General features: G+C 39.5%; 1 protein-coding gene across 1 annotated transcript in view; it reads left to right on the forward strand.

Annotated features, from left to right (window-relative positions):
- The window catches only part of rhbdl2 (rhomboid, veinlet-like 2 (Drosophila)), a 45,221-nt gene extending 34,637 nt beyond the window's left edge, over positions 1-10,584 (forward strand). Inside the window, exon 8 of the mRNA XM_034174100.1 lies at positions 10,195-10,584. Coding sequence (XP_034029991.1) covers positions 10,195-10,374 — 180 coding nt within the window. The 3' untranslated portion in view covers positions 10,375-10,584. The remainder of the gene's footprint in view (positions 1-10,194) is intronic.
- The last annotated feature ends 8,318 nt before the right edge of the window (positions 10,585-18,902 follow it).

Raw genomic sequence — 18,902 nt, forward strand, 5'->3', positions numbered from 1 at the left:
TTAAAACTGCGCAGCCCCCGGAGGGGAAAAGGGGTGGCATGAGCGGTGGCCGGGATGGGGTGTGTGATGGGGGCAGGAGGGGATCATGTGTGTCCATTTGTGAGTCAGTTTCTGTCCTTGTGTACTGGAGTTAGAGATAATGAGGCAGCCAATGTTCCCCAAGGCCGTAGAGATTCTTCTGGAGGAAAACAACGGGGCATTTTATCTTCAGAGGCTGATAAGCCTGCCGTGTTTGTGGTTGAGCAGTGAAAAACACTTTTACAGTCTCACATGAAGAAACTAGATCCCAAATTATGAATATTCCCCGGTCTCTGAAATCTTCATCTCCGTCTGCAAGGTGCGCATTTGCTCCGAGATGCCATCCAATTTGCATCTGAGTTCGGTTAACGCAGTCTGAGAATGCAGTATTATATAATAATAATAATATTATGGACTGTAGATGATGGAATCCCTAAATTCCTTGCAATTGAACATTGAGAAACATTGATCTTAAACTCTTGGACTATTTTTTTTCACACATTTGTTCACAAAGTGGTGATCCTCGGCCCATCCTTGTTTGTGAATGGCTGAGCCTTTTGGGGATGCTCCTTTTATACCCACTCATGACACTCTCACCTGTTTCCAGTTAACCTGTTCACCTGTGAAATGTTCCAAACAGGTGTTGTTTGAGCATTCATCAACTTTCCCAGTCTTTTGCTGCCCCTGTCCCAGCTTTTTTTAAATGTGTTGCAGGCACTTTTCAAAATGAACAAATATTTGCACAAAACAAAAAAGTCTATCAGTTTGAACATTAAATGTTAGGGATGAGCGAGTAAACCACTATCTGTATCTGTTCAACCATCTAAATGATCTGAATCCGTATCTGTACTCAGAGTGGGTGGGGCCTAAACCGGAAGTGGGCATGGTTTAACCAGAAATGGGTGGAGCTTACATCTGTACATTATTTTAAGCCTGAAATTGATCTGGATTGATCAGAAGTTGCTATATTTGTTTATTTGAAAACTATTTATAGAACAGCCTCAAAATTGAGATTCAAATCAATGATTTTGATCAGAAAAGTAAGAGAACTGTTTACAGAACAGTTTTTTTTATGAACTCAGAACATGAATATTCTTAAGTGTATGAATGAATATTTATAGAACAGCCTCAGAATTGACATTCAATATTTTTGATCACAATATTAAAGGAACTATTTTACAGAACAAGTTTTTTATAAACTCAAAACATGAATATTCTTAAGTGTATGAATGAATAACAGAACAGCCTCAGAATTGACATTCAATGTAGTACGAAATTCTGAAATACTAAGTATGCATGAACAAGAGTTCAACAACACAACTTTCTTTTTTATGATTATTATTTTTTTGAATTTTATGATCAAAAACTGATTTTTTTTTCCCAGTTATTTATTTTTAGACGTTCTTGGCATTTTGATTAAGGTGTGTGTGTATGTGTGTGTGTGTGTGTTTGTTTGTGCGCATGTGTGTGAGACTGAGTAAGAGGGAGAGAGAGAGAGGTTGTTCAAAGACTGTTTATTTTTTTAATGATCTGTGTGAACTTGGTGATTCATGCAAACATCCAGTGATGGCAAACAGGGAAATAATATGTCAGCCTTGTTCACTGTATTTTTCTCAAAAGCACTGCATTTCAGTACAAGCAAGGTTTTCCAACTGACATTATATCACCAGCCAGCAAACAAACGTTTAAAAAAGAAAAACCCGACTCGAGTGGAGGCAGTGAGCGACATAACACTTTACAGCTCTGTCTTGTCAAATGCACCTCGTACATTACGAAACAAGTTCACCAAGTAAGTTTAAATACCATACAAACCAAAACGGAGGCGAATTGAATTAAAATTGAGGAGCACAGCAACGTGAGCTAGAGTCAAGCCAAACACAGAGAGAGATCAGTTCCTGTCTGTGTGTGTGAGAGAAGCTGCAGTGAGATGTGTCTGTGTAGGGAGGGGTGGGCGCTGTGTGTGACTGGCCAATCACAGAGCATGAAGACAGTCAGTTAGCCAATCAGGATTTTTCTTCAGCACGAGCACAGATATTGACGAGTTTTATCCAGATCATGCTCGTACTCGTCAAAAAACGTTTTATCTGTACCGGAAACTCGTTTCAGACGAGTATCCGGCTCAACCCTACTAAATATCTTGTCTTTGTGGTATATTCAATTGAATATAGGTTGAAGAGGCACTGTGTTCTGTTTTTATTTACATTTCACACAATGTCCCAACTTCATTGGAACTGTGGTTGAACTGCCAACAGGCTTGACTCAAAACTGTTTCATTTTAACTTTCAATTCTAAAATCTTAGAATGGTATTTGCTTTGCAATAGTGTCATTGAACACACTGATGTGAAGATGCCATAAATTATTTGAAGATGAGATATTTTATAAGTGAACACCAATGCAGATTTTTTTGAAAATACGAGGTCTGTCCAAAAAGTAACGGACCTTTTTATTTTTTTCAAAAACTGTATGGATTTGAATCACGTTGTGATTACATCAGCCAACCTTGAACCCTCGTGCACATGCGTGAGTTTTTTCACGCCTGTCGGTTGCATCATTCACCTGTGGGCAGGCTTTGAGTGAGCACTGGTCCACCCCCCTCGTCGGATTTTTATTGCGAGTAAAATGTCTGAATGATTTGGAGCTTTGCTGCATCAAATTTTTCCAGAAACTGTGAGAGACAGCCAGGTGGACACCATTCGCTAAATTCAGATGGCTTTCAGCGACGATTTTATGGGGATCACACAGATTGAGGAGTGTTACAGCTGGTTTAAAGACCGCCCACCGCGGCTGAGAGCGCGCCGCGTTCCGAGCGGCGATTGACAGACTCAAACGACCAGATCATTTCAAAACTGAACGCTGTGTTGATCCGGGACGTCATCTGACTACCACAGAAATGGCAGAAGACGTGGACATCAAGACTTTTTCAGCACATTCCACTGTTACAGGAGTTTCTGTCATGGAAAGAGGAGCGGAGGAATGCGCCACCGTGCCACGAATGGCGCGGCACAAAACCACCTCCGTGTTGGTCTCACAGGACGGCTTTCAGATGGCTTTCAGACGGCTTTCGGTGGCTTTTCAGTCGTGTGACTGTCCGAGAAATTGTGGATTAGCTGGACATGCCAGAACATGTCCTGTGAGGCTTCATCACGGCGTTGCTTTGCGCCATGCGGCTCCGATCCGACGCGCGAATTGCTTGGCTGATGCAATCACACGTGATTCAAATCCATATAGTTTTTGAAAAAAATAAAAAGGTCCGTTACTTTTTGGACAGACCTTGTAATTTGGATACCTTTTCCTTCACTTATTCGTAAATCCTGGGCATGCCATTGTATATCAGCAGTTCAGAATCATGCAATGCTACTTCATGATGTTCATGACGTTAGTGGTTTTTAACTATGCCAAAACTTGCAAACAGCAATTGTTTTATCTAAATCATTACTCTCCGTTTTGGTTTTAAAGCCAAAGAAGTGGCTGCTCTTACATTTTCCACCATGTTCGCCTCTGAAATACTGCTGAAAGTAATGGGTTCCAGGAGAAAATCTGCCTACTAGTCTGACAACAACAGTTAGAGGAGACGAGGTTACTGGGATTTGGGGGAAATTTGTTTTGACATTTGAAATCAATTTAATGTATCAATATAAGAGACCCTTTGCAGTACCGGCAACACAACCTCAAAACGGTGCACACATTGTGTTGGGAGAACTTGTGTGTCCTGCCATGATGACATTCTTCCAGTAAGCATAAGAATTACCTTGTCACTCATTTGGATGCACCTGTGCCAGTGGTCAAATTTCCAACAAGACAATACAAAACTGGTATTTTATGTACACTCTATCTGGCATCAATCACACTATTGAACTGCCTTGGGTCCTGGATTTCACCCTCCCAGCCAGACATCTGTTCCATCCCCACCTCTCAAAAGTAACCAGTGATCTGTGGGTGTCTCCTTGCTGTTTGCCCATTGCTAGGATCCTCAGTCTTGATGCACCTGCATGCTGGATCATTGCCACAGAAATGTGCCACATGGTAGCAGGAGGTGGTAAAATCACAAGTCAGAATTTCAATACATCCACTTGGGAAATGATTCACAATATTAATACCAGCATTTTGGCATCAAAATTAATCCTATATCTTGAAAATAACCCCCACCCCTTGAATGAAACAAAGTATGGTCTATTTTCAATTATCTGGCTATTCTGCTATGAGTAAAGTTTGTCCATGCTCTTCAAAAACTTTATAAACACAATTCTTTCACAAAGGTTTTATTTCAGTAACACTGTGTGAATAACTTAGGAGGAGACCATGCTCTTCAAAAACTTTAAAAACATAAACCATTGTCAAAGGTTTTATTTCAGTCATACTGTGTGAATAACAGAACTTAGGAGGAGACCATGCTCTTCAAAAACTTTAAAAACATAAACCATTGTCAAAGGTTTTATTTCAGTCATACTGTGTGAATAACAGAACTTAGGAGGAGGCCATGCTCTTCAAAAACTTTAAAAACATAAACCATTGTCAAAGGTATTATTTCAGTCACGCTGTTAGCCTGAGATCTTGTTTTCGGCTTGGCCATGACACTTGATTTACTACAACTTGCCATGCTGTGACTTGAAATTACATGTGTAATTTCATGATCACTGTAATGATATCAGTACTTATGTAGCTTTTGTGACTTCTCTAAAACAAGTACTACCAAGTCAGGAGCATTATATATCATACACTTGAATGTTGTGTTCAATGCAGGGTTCATCAAAACTAATCATGAAGTCAAAACAATTACATTCTAATATTTCGAAAAAGATGTTACAATTACAGTATACAGTATATTGCAGTTTTCTTTTTTGCATGGGGTGGGGTTTTTTTTGTCATGGTAGACACCCACTTCCTATATGAAATATCTCCAAAATTACACAATGCACAATCTCTGAAGTGGATGTAAGCATATTTGAAAAAAAGATATTTTCTACCATTACCACCTCCTGCTAACATGGGCAAAATGTCACAGCTGATGTTCCGGCACAATGCAAGTGGTAAACCTCATCTCGGTGTCAATAAGTCCATGTCATTGTAGCAGTACCCAAGGATCCTTCACTCTATCACTGAATGTGTCCTCCCGACACATGCACGTGCGGCAGCCGACTGACGGCTGAATGCCGTCCGGAGTTGCTGCAAAAATATGGGCACAAATCTTGAGCAGTCTGCACACATAGCACACGCCATATGTGGACATCGAGCGGCACTGGTGTGTCCTTTGCAGGCACAAGTATTTGTGCATGAATATACCACACGTCACCGGCATGGCTGAAATGATGACATGTTTGCGCACACAGTGCTCAGAATAGATGTTGACTATTGCATTGTTATTATGTGAATGAGGCTGTGAAAATTCCCCTGACTTTAGGCAGGAAAAGCACTATAAATAATAATAAAATAGTAATAAATAATCATTTAAAAAACAACAATAAATGTGTGGAAAGCCACTCACGGACTTGCAGAATGATGTCCAGGAGCTGGTACATGTCAGTATTACTATCCCCACTGGTTGTAGTATCTAGAAAGTTTGAATGGTGCAGTAACTGAGGTTACCTGCAGGGGCGCTAAGCAACACTATAAAAGGCTGTGACCATGGACATCCTATCGTATAAGTAGTGTGGAGATGAGCAGTGGAGACCAGTGGGTTGTTTTTCCGTGTAATAAAGTTCGCTGTATTCATGTGCAAACTTGTCAGCTTCCTTGGCGATATTCAAACAAAACATCTGTGACACAACACATGGTGTCCTCTCCTCCCGTGAATGACTCGAAGCACTGGTGTGCGTGCTGGCTCTGTGCTCATCTGGAAGCACTCCAATAAAACAAAAATACAGCCGGAGCCCTGACATAGTCCTCATTCCCCACACAGGTGACGTCCAGCATGCTGTCCATGCGTGCATGGTGGGTGGGTGGGCGGGCGCTGGCCAGCAGCATTAAACTTAATTTCTCCTTCTGTCCTCAGAAAAATAAATAAAAAGAAGTAAACACAATAAGTCCGGTTTGTGTAGCTCCTCCATGGCCAGACAGGACACATCACACACATGCACAGTGGGTGGGTGCCGACCCTCCTGTAGAGTGGCTGGAGGGTGCTGGACTCGTTCAGGTGCTTCCAGAAGCACTGGTCCTCTCTAATCATATGAAAAGAAAAGTGTTTGTCAACCCCTCATATGTTGGTCCACATGTTGTGCACATTCGGAGTCACAGAGACTACGTAGTGAGGGGTACAAGGTGCCCACTCGACGATTTGGTGAGGGAGTTAATTGCACAAATTCTTTTGGTCTGTTAAAAAGTAAAGTGACATGCGGGTGCTGCCCCACGACTGAGACAAGGGGACGGTGAACAGCTGCAAGCATCGCACCGAATTGCATGAATTTCCTTGAGGATGCTGTTTGCAGGCTGTCGCAGCCCACTGAGGTACTAGTGTAAGACAGTAACCACCATCTCTTTGTTTACCATCAAAGGTTTCTGCATCTGTATCTCAGCAGTACGTAAAGACAAATTTAAAAAATTGGGAAATCTTCCAGTACTTTCTTGGCACAAAAATAAAAGTGACTGAAGGCTATGGATGTACAGTAGTGTTCAGAATAATAGTAGTGCTATGTGAGTAAAAAGATTAATCCAGGTTTTGAGTATACAACCCCTGGCAATAATTATGGAATCACCGGCCTCGGAGGATGTTCATTCAGTTAATTTTGTAGAAAAAAGCAGATCACAGACATGACACAAAACTAAAGTCATTTCAAATGGCAACTTTCTGGCTTTAAGAAACACTATAAGAAATCAGGAAAAAAAATTATGGCAGTCAGTAACAGTTACTTTTTTAGACCAAGCAGAGGGAAAAAAATATGGACTCACTCAATTCTGAGGAATAAATTATGGAATCACCCTGTAAATTTTCATCTCCAAAACTAACACCTGCATCAAATCAGATCTGCTCGTTAGTCTGCATCTAAAAGGAGTGATCACACCTTGGAGAGCTGTTGCACCAAGTGGACTGACATGAATCATGGCTCCAACACGAGAGATGTCAATTGAAACAAAGGAGAGGATTATCAAACTCTTAAAAGAGGGTAAATCATCACGCAATGTTGCAAAAGATGTTGGTTGTTCACAGTCAGCTGTGTCTAAACTCTGGACCAAATACAAACAACATGGGAAGGTTGTTAAAGGCAAACATACTGGTAGACCAAGGAAGACATCAAAGCATCAAGACAGAAAACTTAAAGCAATATGTCTCAAAAATCGAAAATGCACAACAAAACAAATGAGGAAGAATGGGAGGAAACTGGAGTCAACGTCTATGACCGAACTGTAAGAAACCGCCTAAAGGAAATGGGATTTACATACAGAAAAGCTAAATGAAAGCCATCATTAACACCTAAACAGAAAAAAAACAAGGTTACAATGGGCTAAGGAAAAGCAATCGTGGACTGTGGATGACTGGATGAAAGTCATATTCAGTGATGAATCTCGAATCTGCATTGGGCAAGGTGATGATGCTGGAACTTTTGTTTGGTGCCGTTCCAATGAGATTTATAAAGATGACTGCCTGAAGAGAACATGTAAATTTCCACAGTCATTGATGATATGGGGCTGCATGTCAGGTAAAGGCACTGGGGAGATGGCTGTCATTACATCATCAATAAATGCACAAGTTTACGTTGATATTTTGGACACTTTTCTTATCCCATCAACTGAAAGGATGTTTGGGGATGATATCATTTTTCAAGATGATAATGCATTTTGCCATAGAGCAGAAACTGTGAAAATATTCCTTGCAAAAAGACACATAGGGTCAATGTCGTGGCCTGCAAATAGTCCGGATCTTAATCCAATTGAAAATCTTTGGTGGAAGTTGAAGAAAATGGTCCATGTCAAGCCTCCAACCTGCAAAGCTGATCTGGCAACAGCAATCAGAGAAAGTGGGAGCCAGATTGATGAAGAGTACTGTTTGTCACTCATTAAGTCCATGCCTCAGAGACTGCAAGCTGTTAGAAAAGCCAGAGGTGGTGCAACAAAATACTAGTGACGTGTTGCAGCGTTCTTTTGTTTTTCATGATTCCATAATTTTTTCCTCAGAATTGAGTGATTCCATATTTTTTTCCCTCTGCTTGGTCTGCTTGACTGCCACAATTTTTTTTTCCTGATTTCTTATAGTGTTTCTTAAAGCTAGAAAGTTGCCATTTGAAATGACTTTAGTTTTGTGTCATGTCTGTGATCTGCCTTTTTTCTACAAAATTAAACAACTGAATGAACATCCTCCGAGGGCGGTGATTCCATAATTTTTGCCAGGGGTTGTATTTCTTATTGTTACATGGGAAACAAGGTACCAGTAGATTCTCACAAATCCAACAAGACCAAGCATTCATGATATTCACACTATTAAGGCTATGAAATTGGGCTATTAGTAAAATAAAGCAGAAAAGGGGGTGTTCACAGTAACAGTAGCATCTGCTGTTGACGCTACAAACTCAAAACTATTATGTTCAAACTGCTTTTTTAGTAATCCTGTGAATCACTAAACTAGTATTTAGTTGTATAACCAGTTTTTCATGATTTCTTCACATCTGCGAAGCATTAATTTTGTTGGTTTGGAACCAAGATTTTCTCATTTACTAGTGTGCTTGGGGTCATTGTCTTATTGAAACACCCATTTCAAGGGCATGTCCTCTTCAAGTATTTTGACATATCCAAACTGATCCATGATACCTGGTATGCGATATATAGGCTCAACACCATAGTAGGAGAAACATGCCCATATCATGATGCTTGCACCACCATGCTTCACTGTCTTCACTGTGAACTGTGGCTTGAATTCAGAGTTTGGGGGTCATCTCACAAACTGTCTGTGGCCCTTGGACCAAAAAAGAACAATTTTACTTTCATCAGTCCACAAAATATTCCTCCATTTCTCTTTCGGCCAGTTGATGTGTTCTTTGGCAAATTGTAACCTCTTCTGCACGTCTTTTATTTAACAGAGGGACTTTGCGGGGTATTCTTGCAAATAAATTAGCTTCACACAGGTGTCTTCTAACTGTCACAGCACTTACAGGTAACTCCAGACTGTCTTTGATCATCCTGGAGCTGATCAATGGGTGAGCCTTTGCCATTCTGGTTATTCTTCTGTCCATTTTGATGGTTGTTTTCTGTTTTCTTCCACGCGTCTGTTTTTTTGTCCATTTTAAAGCATTGGAGATCATTGTAGATGAACAACCTATAATTTTTTGCACCTGCGTATAAGTTTTCCCCTCTCCAATCAACTTTTTAATCAAACTACGCTGTTCTTCTGAACAATGTCTTGAACATCCCATTTTCCTCAGGCTTTCAAAGAGAAAAGCATGTTCAGCAGGTGCTGGCTTCATCCTTAAATAGGGGACACCTGATTCACACCTGTTTGTTCCAGAAAATAGACAAAATCACTGACTGAATGCCACACTATTATTGTGAACACCCCCTTTTCTACTTTATTTTACAAATAGCCCAATTTCATAGCCTTAAGAGTGTGCATATCATGAATGCTTGGTCTTGTTGGATTTGTGAGAATCTACTGAATCTACTGGTACCTTGTTTCCCATGTAACAATAAGGAATATACTCAAAACCTGGATTAATCTTTTTAGTCACATAGCACTACTATTATTCTGAACGCTACTGTATATTGAAGGAATTGCTGTCTCAGATCAGTATGTCATATGCCTTACCCATTTTAATGATTAATTTAACTGCTGCCCTGGAAATAACACTCTGTACATATTGCGTGTAGACAGGTGCACATCCATGCACCTTCGTTGCAAATGAAGACTCACAAGAAAACTTTTCAGACTTCCCAATTTCATACATCTTATCTTTTGCCAAGACTTGTTTTCACAGATGATACAGATAGGATTCTTTGATACTCGCCACCCACAAATTGTTTCTTTTTTGACTTGTCCGCTCTTTAATCATTCATTTGGTCATCAGTTAAATGTAAATCCTTACGATAATTAATAAAAGGCATCTGTATGTTCTCAAAAGTCTGTGGTTTACCCTTTAATATGTAAGCTACACAAATTGTGTTTCTTGATTTCTTTTGCCTTTTTTGCACCAGCCACATTGATTGACAAAAGTCTAGGCTTTTGTCATTGTAACGTTTTGTCTCTCTCCTCATAGGTGTCATTTGTGGCCCATGTTGGAGGAGTCATTGCAGGAATGACCATTGGCTACGTCTTCTTTAGCGATTACAACAAGAAACTACTGAAAGACCCACGATTCTGGATATGCATTGTGGGTTTTGTAGTATTTGTGCTCTTTGCTGTGTTCTTTAACATCTTCTTGTCCCCAGTGTCGTAGAATGTACAGCTTCTTCGACACTAAACTCTTTCTGGTCTCACTCAGGAAGGTGATTTTTTTTTTTTTCTTTTTCCTTAAATATGCTTTTCAGGGACTTTATAAATATGGTGCACATTTGCTTTTTCATATGTAGCGTTGCAGAAGATGTCACATTTTGGGTAATGTTCATGACAGTGTGCCTTGTTAAAAAGTTGGAACTGAATGGAAAACGTTAAAGAAATATTTTAATATTTCTCTTGTATTATGTATTGCCTGTTGAGTATTTTATACTAATGATTTTAAAAGAACGTAATAGTTGGAGTGAATGCATGAAGAGTGATGCCTCTTGTTAATGTAATTTTATATTCCTGTTGTTTCTGCACAGTCATTCTTGCATAACCCTTAACATTTGAACAGCATTATCCTATGATGCACCCCGTCCACTCAGATATTGGCTGTACAATAATGCTTGGGGAAGTGGGAGGAAGGGTGAGACATTTTCAAGACTGTCGCAAGGAAGGGTGATGCATGCATTGTCAGTTTTCTTTATTAAAGGTGCACAGTCTCCTTTTTTAGGGATAGTAGGTATACATGAAATGGTGTTTTTCCCAGTTATCTGCCACGTTTTTCCACTGTCAAAACTGTCAAAAAGTGATGCAAATTATTGGTTGAGCTAATAGGATTAATAAATGGAATAGTGGTGACAGTGCTGAATGCTTGGTCTCCAAAGTAAAGGCCAAACAAGGTCTGCGTCTATTGGATTCTATGACATGTGACATATGTTACCCCGTAACGTGATAAGTAAGGATGATACATGGTCCAAACTATTCCTTTTTAGAACCGTGTTAACTCGACTAGTAATTTACATCACGTTTTACCGAAATTGGAGCAACTTTAACTTTTGACCCCTGTACAAAAAGAAACTGACCTTTGTCACCATTCTTGCTGTTTTTATCCCGTAACTCCATGGAATTCAGTCACAGATAGTCCAAACTATACCTTTTTGGAATCTTTATGATCAGGCAAATAATGTGGAATATTTTTCAATATGTTTGGAGCATCTTTTAATTTTGACCCCTGTGTAATTCTTCAATTGACCCCTACCTGACCACCGATTGAAAATTCAAGTGGCCAATCGGTTTTTTCAAAAGAGGATTGTCTGAGGAGTATTTCTGACGAATTTGATGCTTTTATCACATTTGCAGGATTACCCTCTAAATATTCTCTTATCCGCTGCACTGTTCAGTGCACACCGATGTTCATAGTATCCTCCTGCAAGGGCGACTCTAGTTTTATCCATCTTGGACTCCATTGCCTTGTTTCTTAACACTTGATGTCAGACTCTTCATGTATGTACAAGATCGCATCTTGGGTCACACTGTCTTATGGTGAACAGACACGTGTGGATTGTATTTAGTAACACAGAACCAAGACATTGTGAAACTGGTTAATAACAGACACTAAATCCATAATTCCAGGTGGTTTTGCTGTATTAAGGCAAAATGAACTCTTTGCACATAGTGGAATGAGCTGTGGCTGAACTCACTCACTGCTTACACTGTGGTACACTGCTATATGTTGGACTGTTTTTGAAATCCCACCATGCAATGCATGTGACGGCTGTGAATTCCAGCAAACTCGCATGTTGGTTGTGACACTGATTGATGTGCAAGTGTCAAAAATCTAAATTTATTGCTCACTGTACAGTAAAATCAAGTGTTATTGCTCACAGTACAGTAAAATCAAGTGTTTTGTACAGATAACAATGAATGCAAGTCATTTTTAGACAGTCTTGCTTTACCGTCAGAATTCGGTTGAGTGCCAAGCTATTGTTTCACTCACTTCCTGTTGACAGGACATGTCCCCCCCCTCCCAAGTACATTAATACAGTAGTGTTCAGAATAATAGTAGTGCTGTGTGACTAAAAAGTTTAATCCAGGTTTTGAGTATATTTCTTATTGTTACATGGGAAACAAGGTACCAGTAGATTCAGTAGATTCTCACAAATCCAACAAGACCAAGCATTCATGATATGCACACTCTTAAGGCTATGAAATTGGGCTATTAGTAAAATAAAGTAGAAAAGGGGGTGTTCACAATAATAGTAGTGTGGCATTCAGTCAGTGGGTTTGTCAATTTTGTGGAACAAACAGGTGTGAATCAGGTGTCCCCTATTTAAGGATGAAGCCAGCACCTGTTGAATATGCTTTTCTCTTTGAAAGCCTGAGGAAAATGGGACGTTCAAGACATTGTTCAGAAGAACAGCGTAGTTTGGTTAAAAAGTTGATTGGAGGGGGGAAAACTTATACGCAGGTGCAAAAAATTATAGGTTGTTCATCTACAATGATCTCCAATGCTTTAAAATGGACAAAACAAAAAAACAGACGCATGGAAGAAAACGGAAAACCACCATCAAAATGGATAGAAGAATAACCAGAATGGCAAAGGCTCACCCATTGATCAGCTCCAAGATGATCAAAGACAGTCTGGAGTTACCTGTAAGTGCTGTGACAGTTAGAAGACGCCTGTGTGAAGCTAATTTATTTGCAAGAATCCCCCGCAAAGTCCTCTGTTAAATAAAACACGTGCAGAAGAGGTTACAATTTACCAAAGAACACATCAACTGGCCTAAAGAGAAATGGAGGAATATATTGTGGACTGATGAGAGTAAAACTGTTCTTTTTGGGTCCAAGGGCAGCAGACAGTTTGTGAGACGACCCCCAAACTCTGAATTCAAGCCACAGTTCAGTGAAGACAGTGAAGCCTGGTGGTGCAAGCATCATGATATGGGCATGTTTCTCCTACTATGGTGTTGGGCCTATATATCGCATACCAGGTATCATGGATCAGTTTTTGGATATGTCAAAATACTTGAAGAGGTCATGTTGCCTTATGCTGAAGAGGACATGCCCTTTAAATGGGTGTTTCAACAAGACAATGACCCCAAGCACACTAGTAAACGAGCAAAATCTTGGTTCCAAACCAACAAAATAATGCCTTGCAGATGTGAAGAAATCAGGAAAAGCTGTGGTTATACAACTAAATACTAGTTTAGTGATTCACAGGATTGCTAAAAAAGCAGTTTGAACATAATAGTTTTGAGTTTATAGCGTCAACAGCAGATGCTGCTATTATTGTGAACACCCCCTTTCTACTTTTTTTTTACTAATAGCCCAATTTCATAGCCTAAAGAGTGTGCATATCATGAATGCTTGGTCTTGTTGGATTTGTGCGAATCTACTGAAACCTTGTTTCCCATGTAACAATAAGAAATATACTCAAAACCTGGATTAATCTTTTTAGTCACATAGCACTACTATTATTCTGAACACTACTGTAGGTAAACCAGCTGTCCAGTCATACCAGGTAATGAGAAAACTCTGGCTATAAACACAAACCTCCTGGTGTTGGGAATTCATGTTCATAGTACTTTTAGTATACTAGATATTCTACATCTGTAAGTTATAGCTTGACAGTACAATGTTTCTGAATCTCTTCAAATGTACCAATTGTGGAAAAAGAGATTGCATGCAAGTTGGGACAATAATTTAGGAAAATGCTATTTTTATGTAATGTACAATAACCCTGACAAAAGCTTCAGGTGAAATGGACCATTCACACCACATTCAACTTTCCTCCTTATTTTGGTGGTTTAGCATTTTTAATCTGATTTAACTCTAACCTTGTTTCTTCATTATACAACCCCTGGCAAAAATTATGGAATCACCGGTCTCGAAGGATGTTCATTCAGTTGTTTAATTTTGTAAAAAAAAAAAAGCAGATCACAGACATGACACAAAACTAAAGTCATTTCAAATGGTAACTTTCTGGCTTTAAGAAACACTATAAGAAATCAAGAAAAAAAGATTGTGGCAGTCAGTAACAGTTACTTTTTTAGACCAAGCAGAGGAAAAAATATGGAATCACTCAATTCTGAGGAAAAAATTATGGAATCACCCTGTAAATTTTCATCCCCCAAATTAACACCTGCATCAAATCAGATCTGCTCATTGACACTGACCCTATGCCATGACATTGACCCTATGTGTCTTTTTGCAAGGAATGTTTTTGCAGTTTTTGCTCTATGGCAAGATGCATTATCATCTTGAAAAATGATTTCATCATCCCCAAACATCCTTTCAGTTGTCCAAAATATCAACATAAACTTGTGCATTTATTGATGATGTAATGACAGCCATCTCCCCAGTGCCTTTACCTGACATGCAGCCCCATATCATCAATGACTGTGGAAATTTACATGTTCTCTTCTTGCCCAATGCAGATTTGAGATTCATCACTGAATATGACTTTCATCCAGTCATCCACAGTCCACAATTGCTTTTCCTTAGCCCATTGTAACCTTGTTTTTTTTCTGTTTTAGGTGTTAATGATGGCTTTCGTTTAGCTTTTCTGTATGTAAATCCCATTTCCTTTAGGCGGTTTCTTACAGTTCGGTCACAGACGTTGACTCCAGTTTCCTCCCATTCGTTCCTCATTTGTTTTGTTGTACATTTTTCGATTTTTGAAACATATTGCTTTAAGTTTTCTGTCTTGATGTTTTGATGTCTTCCTTGGTCTACCAGTATGTTTGCCTTTAACAACCTTCCCATGTTGTTTGTATTTGGTCCAGAGTTTAGACACAGCTGACTGTGAACAACCAACATCTTTTGCAGCATTGCATGATGATTTCCTCTCTTTTAAGAGTTTGATAATCCTCTCCTTTGTTTCAATTGACATCTCTCATGTTGGAGCCATGATTCATGTCAGTCCACTTGGTGCAACAGCTCTCCAAGGTGTGTTCACTCCTTTTTAGATGCAGACTAACGAGCAGATCTGATATGATGCAGGTGTTAGTTTTGGGGATGTAAATTTACAGGGTGATTCCATAATTTTTTCCTCAGAATTGAGTGATTCCATATTTTTTTTCCTCTGCTTGGTCTAAAAAAGTAACTGTTACTGACTGCCACAATCTTTTTTTCTTGATTTCTTATAGTGTTTCTTAAAGCCAGAAAGTTGCCATTTGAAATGACTTTAGTTTTGTGTCATGTCTGTGATCTGCTTTTTTTCTACAAAATTAAACAACTGAATGAACATCCTCCGAGGCCGGTGATTCCATAATTTTTGCCAGGGGTTGTAGATATACATGTATGATGAGAAGGCCGATTGGCCTGTACACATTTTACAATGGTTCTGTTTTTGTCTAAATCAAAATAAATACATTTATAGTATGACATTCCAAATCAGTCGATTTTTTCATTATACTGTAATGTACATATATGTCAATATGACTGTAACAATACCCAATTAAAAACCTGTATGTTTTGAATTGCCGTTTTTAACACTAATTTTTTTCATAATAGTAGAAACAATTTCCACAACCAATGGCAACTCCTACAAATATCAGAACAAAGTTCACACACAGATGGCGCACAACATCCTCCCACAAACCAATGTCCCCCTTGGTGCTTGTGAGCTGTGTGCACGTATCTCACGGCCATAAGCATGACACTTTTTTCCAATGTCCTGATTCAGAATAAAAGAAAGGAGAGAAAAAAAAAAGATAATCCCAGCTGCCATGGACAGCTTGTGTCAAGCCCAGTGACCACAAGTACATGTGGGTCAGCAGTTGAGTAGGGCTGTCGGACTTCCTCGGTCACTTCCAGGAGGACCATCTCTCTCCAATCATCTCCGCTATTTTAGCGTGCTCCCAGGGCAGCTTATGCATGATTCCCATAAATAATGTCAGATTCTCATTTTAGTCTCCAATCACTCAAAATGTAGTTTCATCCACTGTCAACCCTTCACAATTTCCTCACGTTTCTCGCACGTTATGAGTCGTGGCAACTGCAATCAGGGGGCTTTGACGCCCGTGACAGCTTTCCGAGTATTGGTGAGGGGTGTTACCGTGTTGCCATCATCGAACATTTAAAAATTCAAGCAGTACACGAGTGACACCTAGAGGCTCATGTGAGGGGTTGGCGCCATTCCGTGGCAGTCCTACATAATTTCACAATTTTTCCTTGCCAGTTGCAAGCAGTCACAACCCAGTGGGAAACAACCCTAAGTAGTACAATTGCATCCAGCAGCTGTATGCAGCTCACCTCTGGTAAGGTATGCTTTACCTTTCATACCCCACACCAATACAGTGATTTTTCTGACTTGATTTTGCCATTACTGTACTCGACCCCAAACCCACATTAATGCTGTGTTCACGTTGCCTGTAAGAGGCAGATAGTAAATCAGTTGTTCCGTCATCTTCAGTGAGGATGGCAGAAAATCTTTCCAACACTGGCAACGTGTGCACACTGCATATGATGGTACTTGCTGTAAAAAGTTGAAAACTTCAACTTTTGTCACTTGACACAGCAACAAGGACAAACCAGATGTCTTAACAAGGAGAAATGATGGGCAGAAAGAAATGGATTATGTGTAGTCACCCAGTTTTAATCAGGTAAATGTGAATAATTCATATGATTACAGAGAGAAATTAATGGAACCTCACAAAAAGTCAACTTTTTAAGCTGCTATCAAAGGGAGATTTTCCTGTTTTAATATAATACTGCCCAGAAATGCTGAAACTCTGCTGTATCCTTCAGTGAAGTAAATTATTGCCTGTCATTAAGCATGAAAAACTATCAGTCTGATGCTGCAGACAACCAGAAATTATGGCATAACAACCCGCATGACTGTCAACATCTGAAGGCAGGAAAGACTTCACCGAGCAGGTTCTCCAATCACATGCTCCATGACCAGCTACAAAATTAGTCCTGGGGCCTCATGTACAAAGACTTGCGTGGATTTCCTCCTGTGTATGCTAAAACCCAGAAACTTGTACATACAGAAATATCCTAATTTATGATATGGCTGCGACACTACGTGCGCTCTGATTAGCTGATTTCTGGTCTGATATTTTCACATACCAGACCGGTTACTGTGACAATTGGTACGGAACGCGTATCACATTCATTACAAACCAGAAAGGTAAAAACACAATTAAAAAACCCAAGTCAGACAGGAACATACTCCATGAATATCTAAACATTGGAAAAAACACACAGACTGAAAGCTTACCTAGCTAATGAGCGGACCATCTATTAGCAAGTTCTTAATGGAAGTGAAGCGAACAGGTCTGACTACGAGCCCAAAACCATCAGCAGCTTTCATATTCTGGCTATACCTAAGTTTGTGTCTTCACATATACAACCCCAATTCCGCTGAAGTTGTGACATTGTGTGAAATGTAAATCAAAACAGAATACAACGATTTGCAAATCCTCTTCAACCTATATTCAATTGAATACACCACAAAGACAAGATATTTAATGTTCAAACTGATAGACTTTTTTGTTTTTGTGCAAATATTTGCTCATTTTGAAATGGATGCCTGCAAAAAAGCTGGGACAGGGGCAACAAAAGACTGGGAAAGTTGATGAATGCTCAAAGAACACCTGTTTGAAAAATTCTTTAGGTGAACAGGTTAATTGGAAACAGGTGAGTGCCATGATTGGGTGTAAAAGGAGCATCCCCAAAAGGCTCAGCTGTTCACAAGCAAAGATGGGGCGAGGATCACCACTTTGTGAAAAACTGAATGAAAAGATACTCCCAACAGTTTAAGAACAATGTTTCTCAATGTTCAATTGCAAGGAATTTAGGGATTCCATCATCTACAGTCCATAATATAATCAGAAGATTCAGAGAATCTGGAGAACTTTCGACATGTAAGCGGAAAGGCCGAAAACCAACATTGAATGCCCGTGACCTTCGATCCCTCAGGCGGCACTGCATTAAAACGCAACATCATTGTGTAAAGGATCTTATCATGTGGGCTCAGGAATAGTGCGGGTACTATACTAACCTGCCTGCAGTCCAGACCTGTTGCCCATTGAAAATGTGTGGTGCATTATGAAGCTCAAAATACAACAATGGAGACCCTGGACTGTTGACCAACTGAAGTCATCAAGCAAGAATGGGAAAGAATTCCACCTACAAAGCTTCAACAAAGCTTCCTCAGTTCCCAAATGCTTATTGAGTGTTGTTAGAAGGAAAGGTGATGTAACACAGTGGTAAACATACCACTGTCCCTGCTTTTTTGAAACGTGTTACAGGCATCCATTTCAAAATAAGCAAATATTTGCACAAAAACATTAAAGTTTATCAGTTTCAACATTCAATATCTTGTCTTTGTGGTGTTTTCAATTGAATATAGGTTGAAGAGGATTTGCAAATCATTGTATTCTGTTTTTATTTACATTTTACACAATGCCCCAACTTCATTGGCATTGGGGTTTTGTGTGTGTGTATATATATATATATATATATATATATACACTCAACAAAAATATAAACGCAACACTTTTGGTTTTGCTCCCATTTTGTATGAGATGAACTCAAAGATCTAAAACTTTTTCCACATACACAATATCACCATTTACCTCAAATATTGTTCACAAACCAGTCTAAATCTGTGATAGTGAGCACTTCTCCTTTGCTGAGATAATCCATCCCACCTCACAGGTGTGCCATATCAAGATGCTGATTAGACACCATGAT

Source organism: Thalassophryne amazonica, chromosome 7 (assembly GCF_902500255.1).
Source record: "Thalassophryne amazonica chromosome 7, fThaAma1.1, whole genome shotgun sequence".
NCBI classification, from domain to species: Eukaryota; Metazoa; Chordata; class Actinopteri; order Batrachoidiformes; family Batrachoididae; genus Thalassophryne; species Thalassophryne amazonica.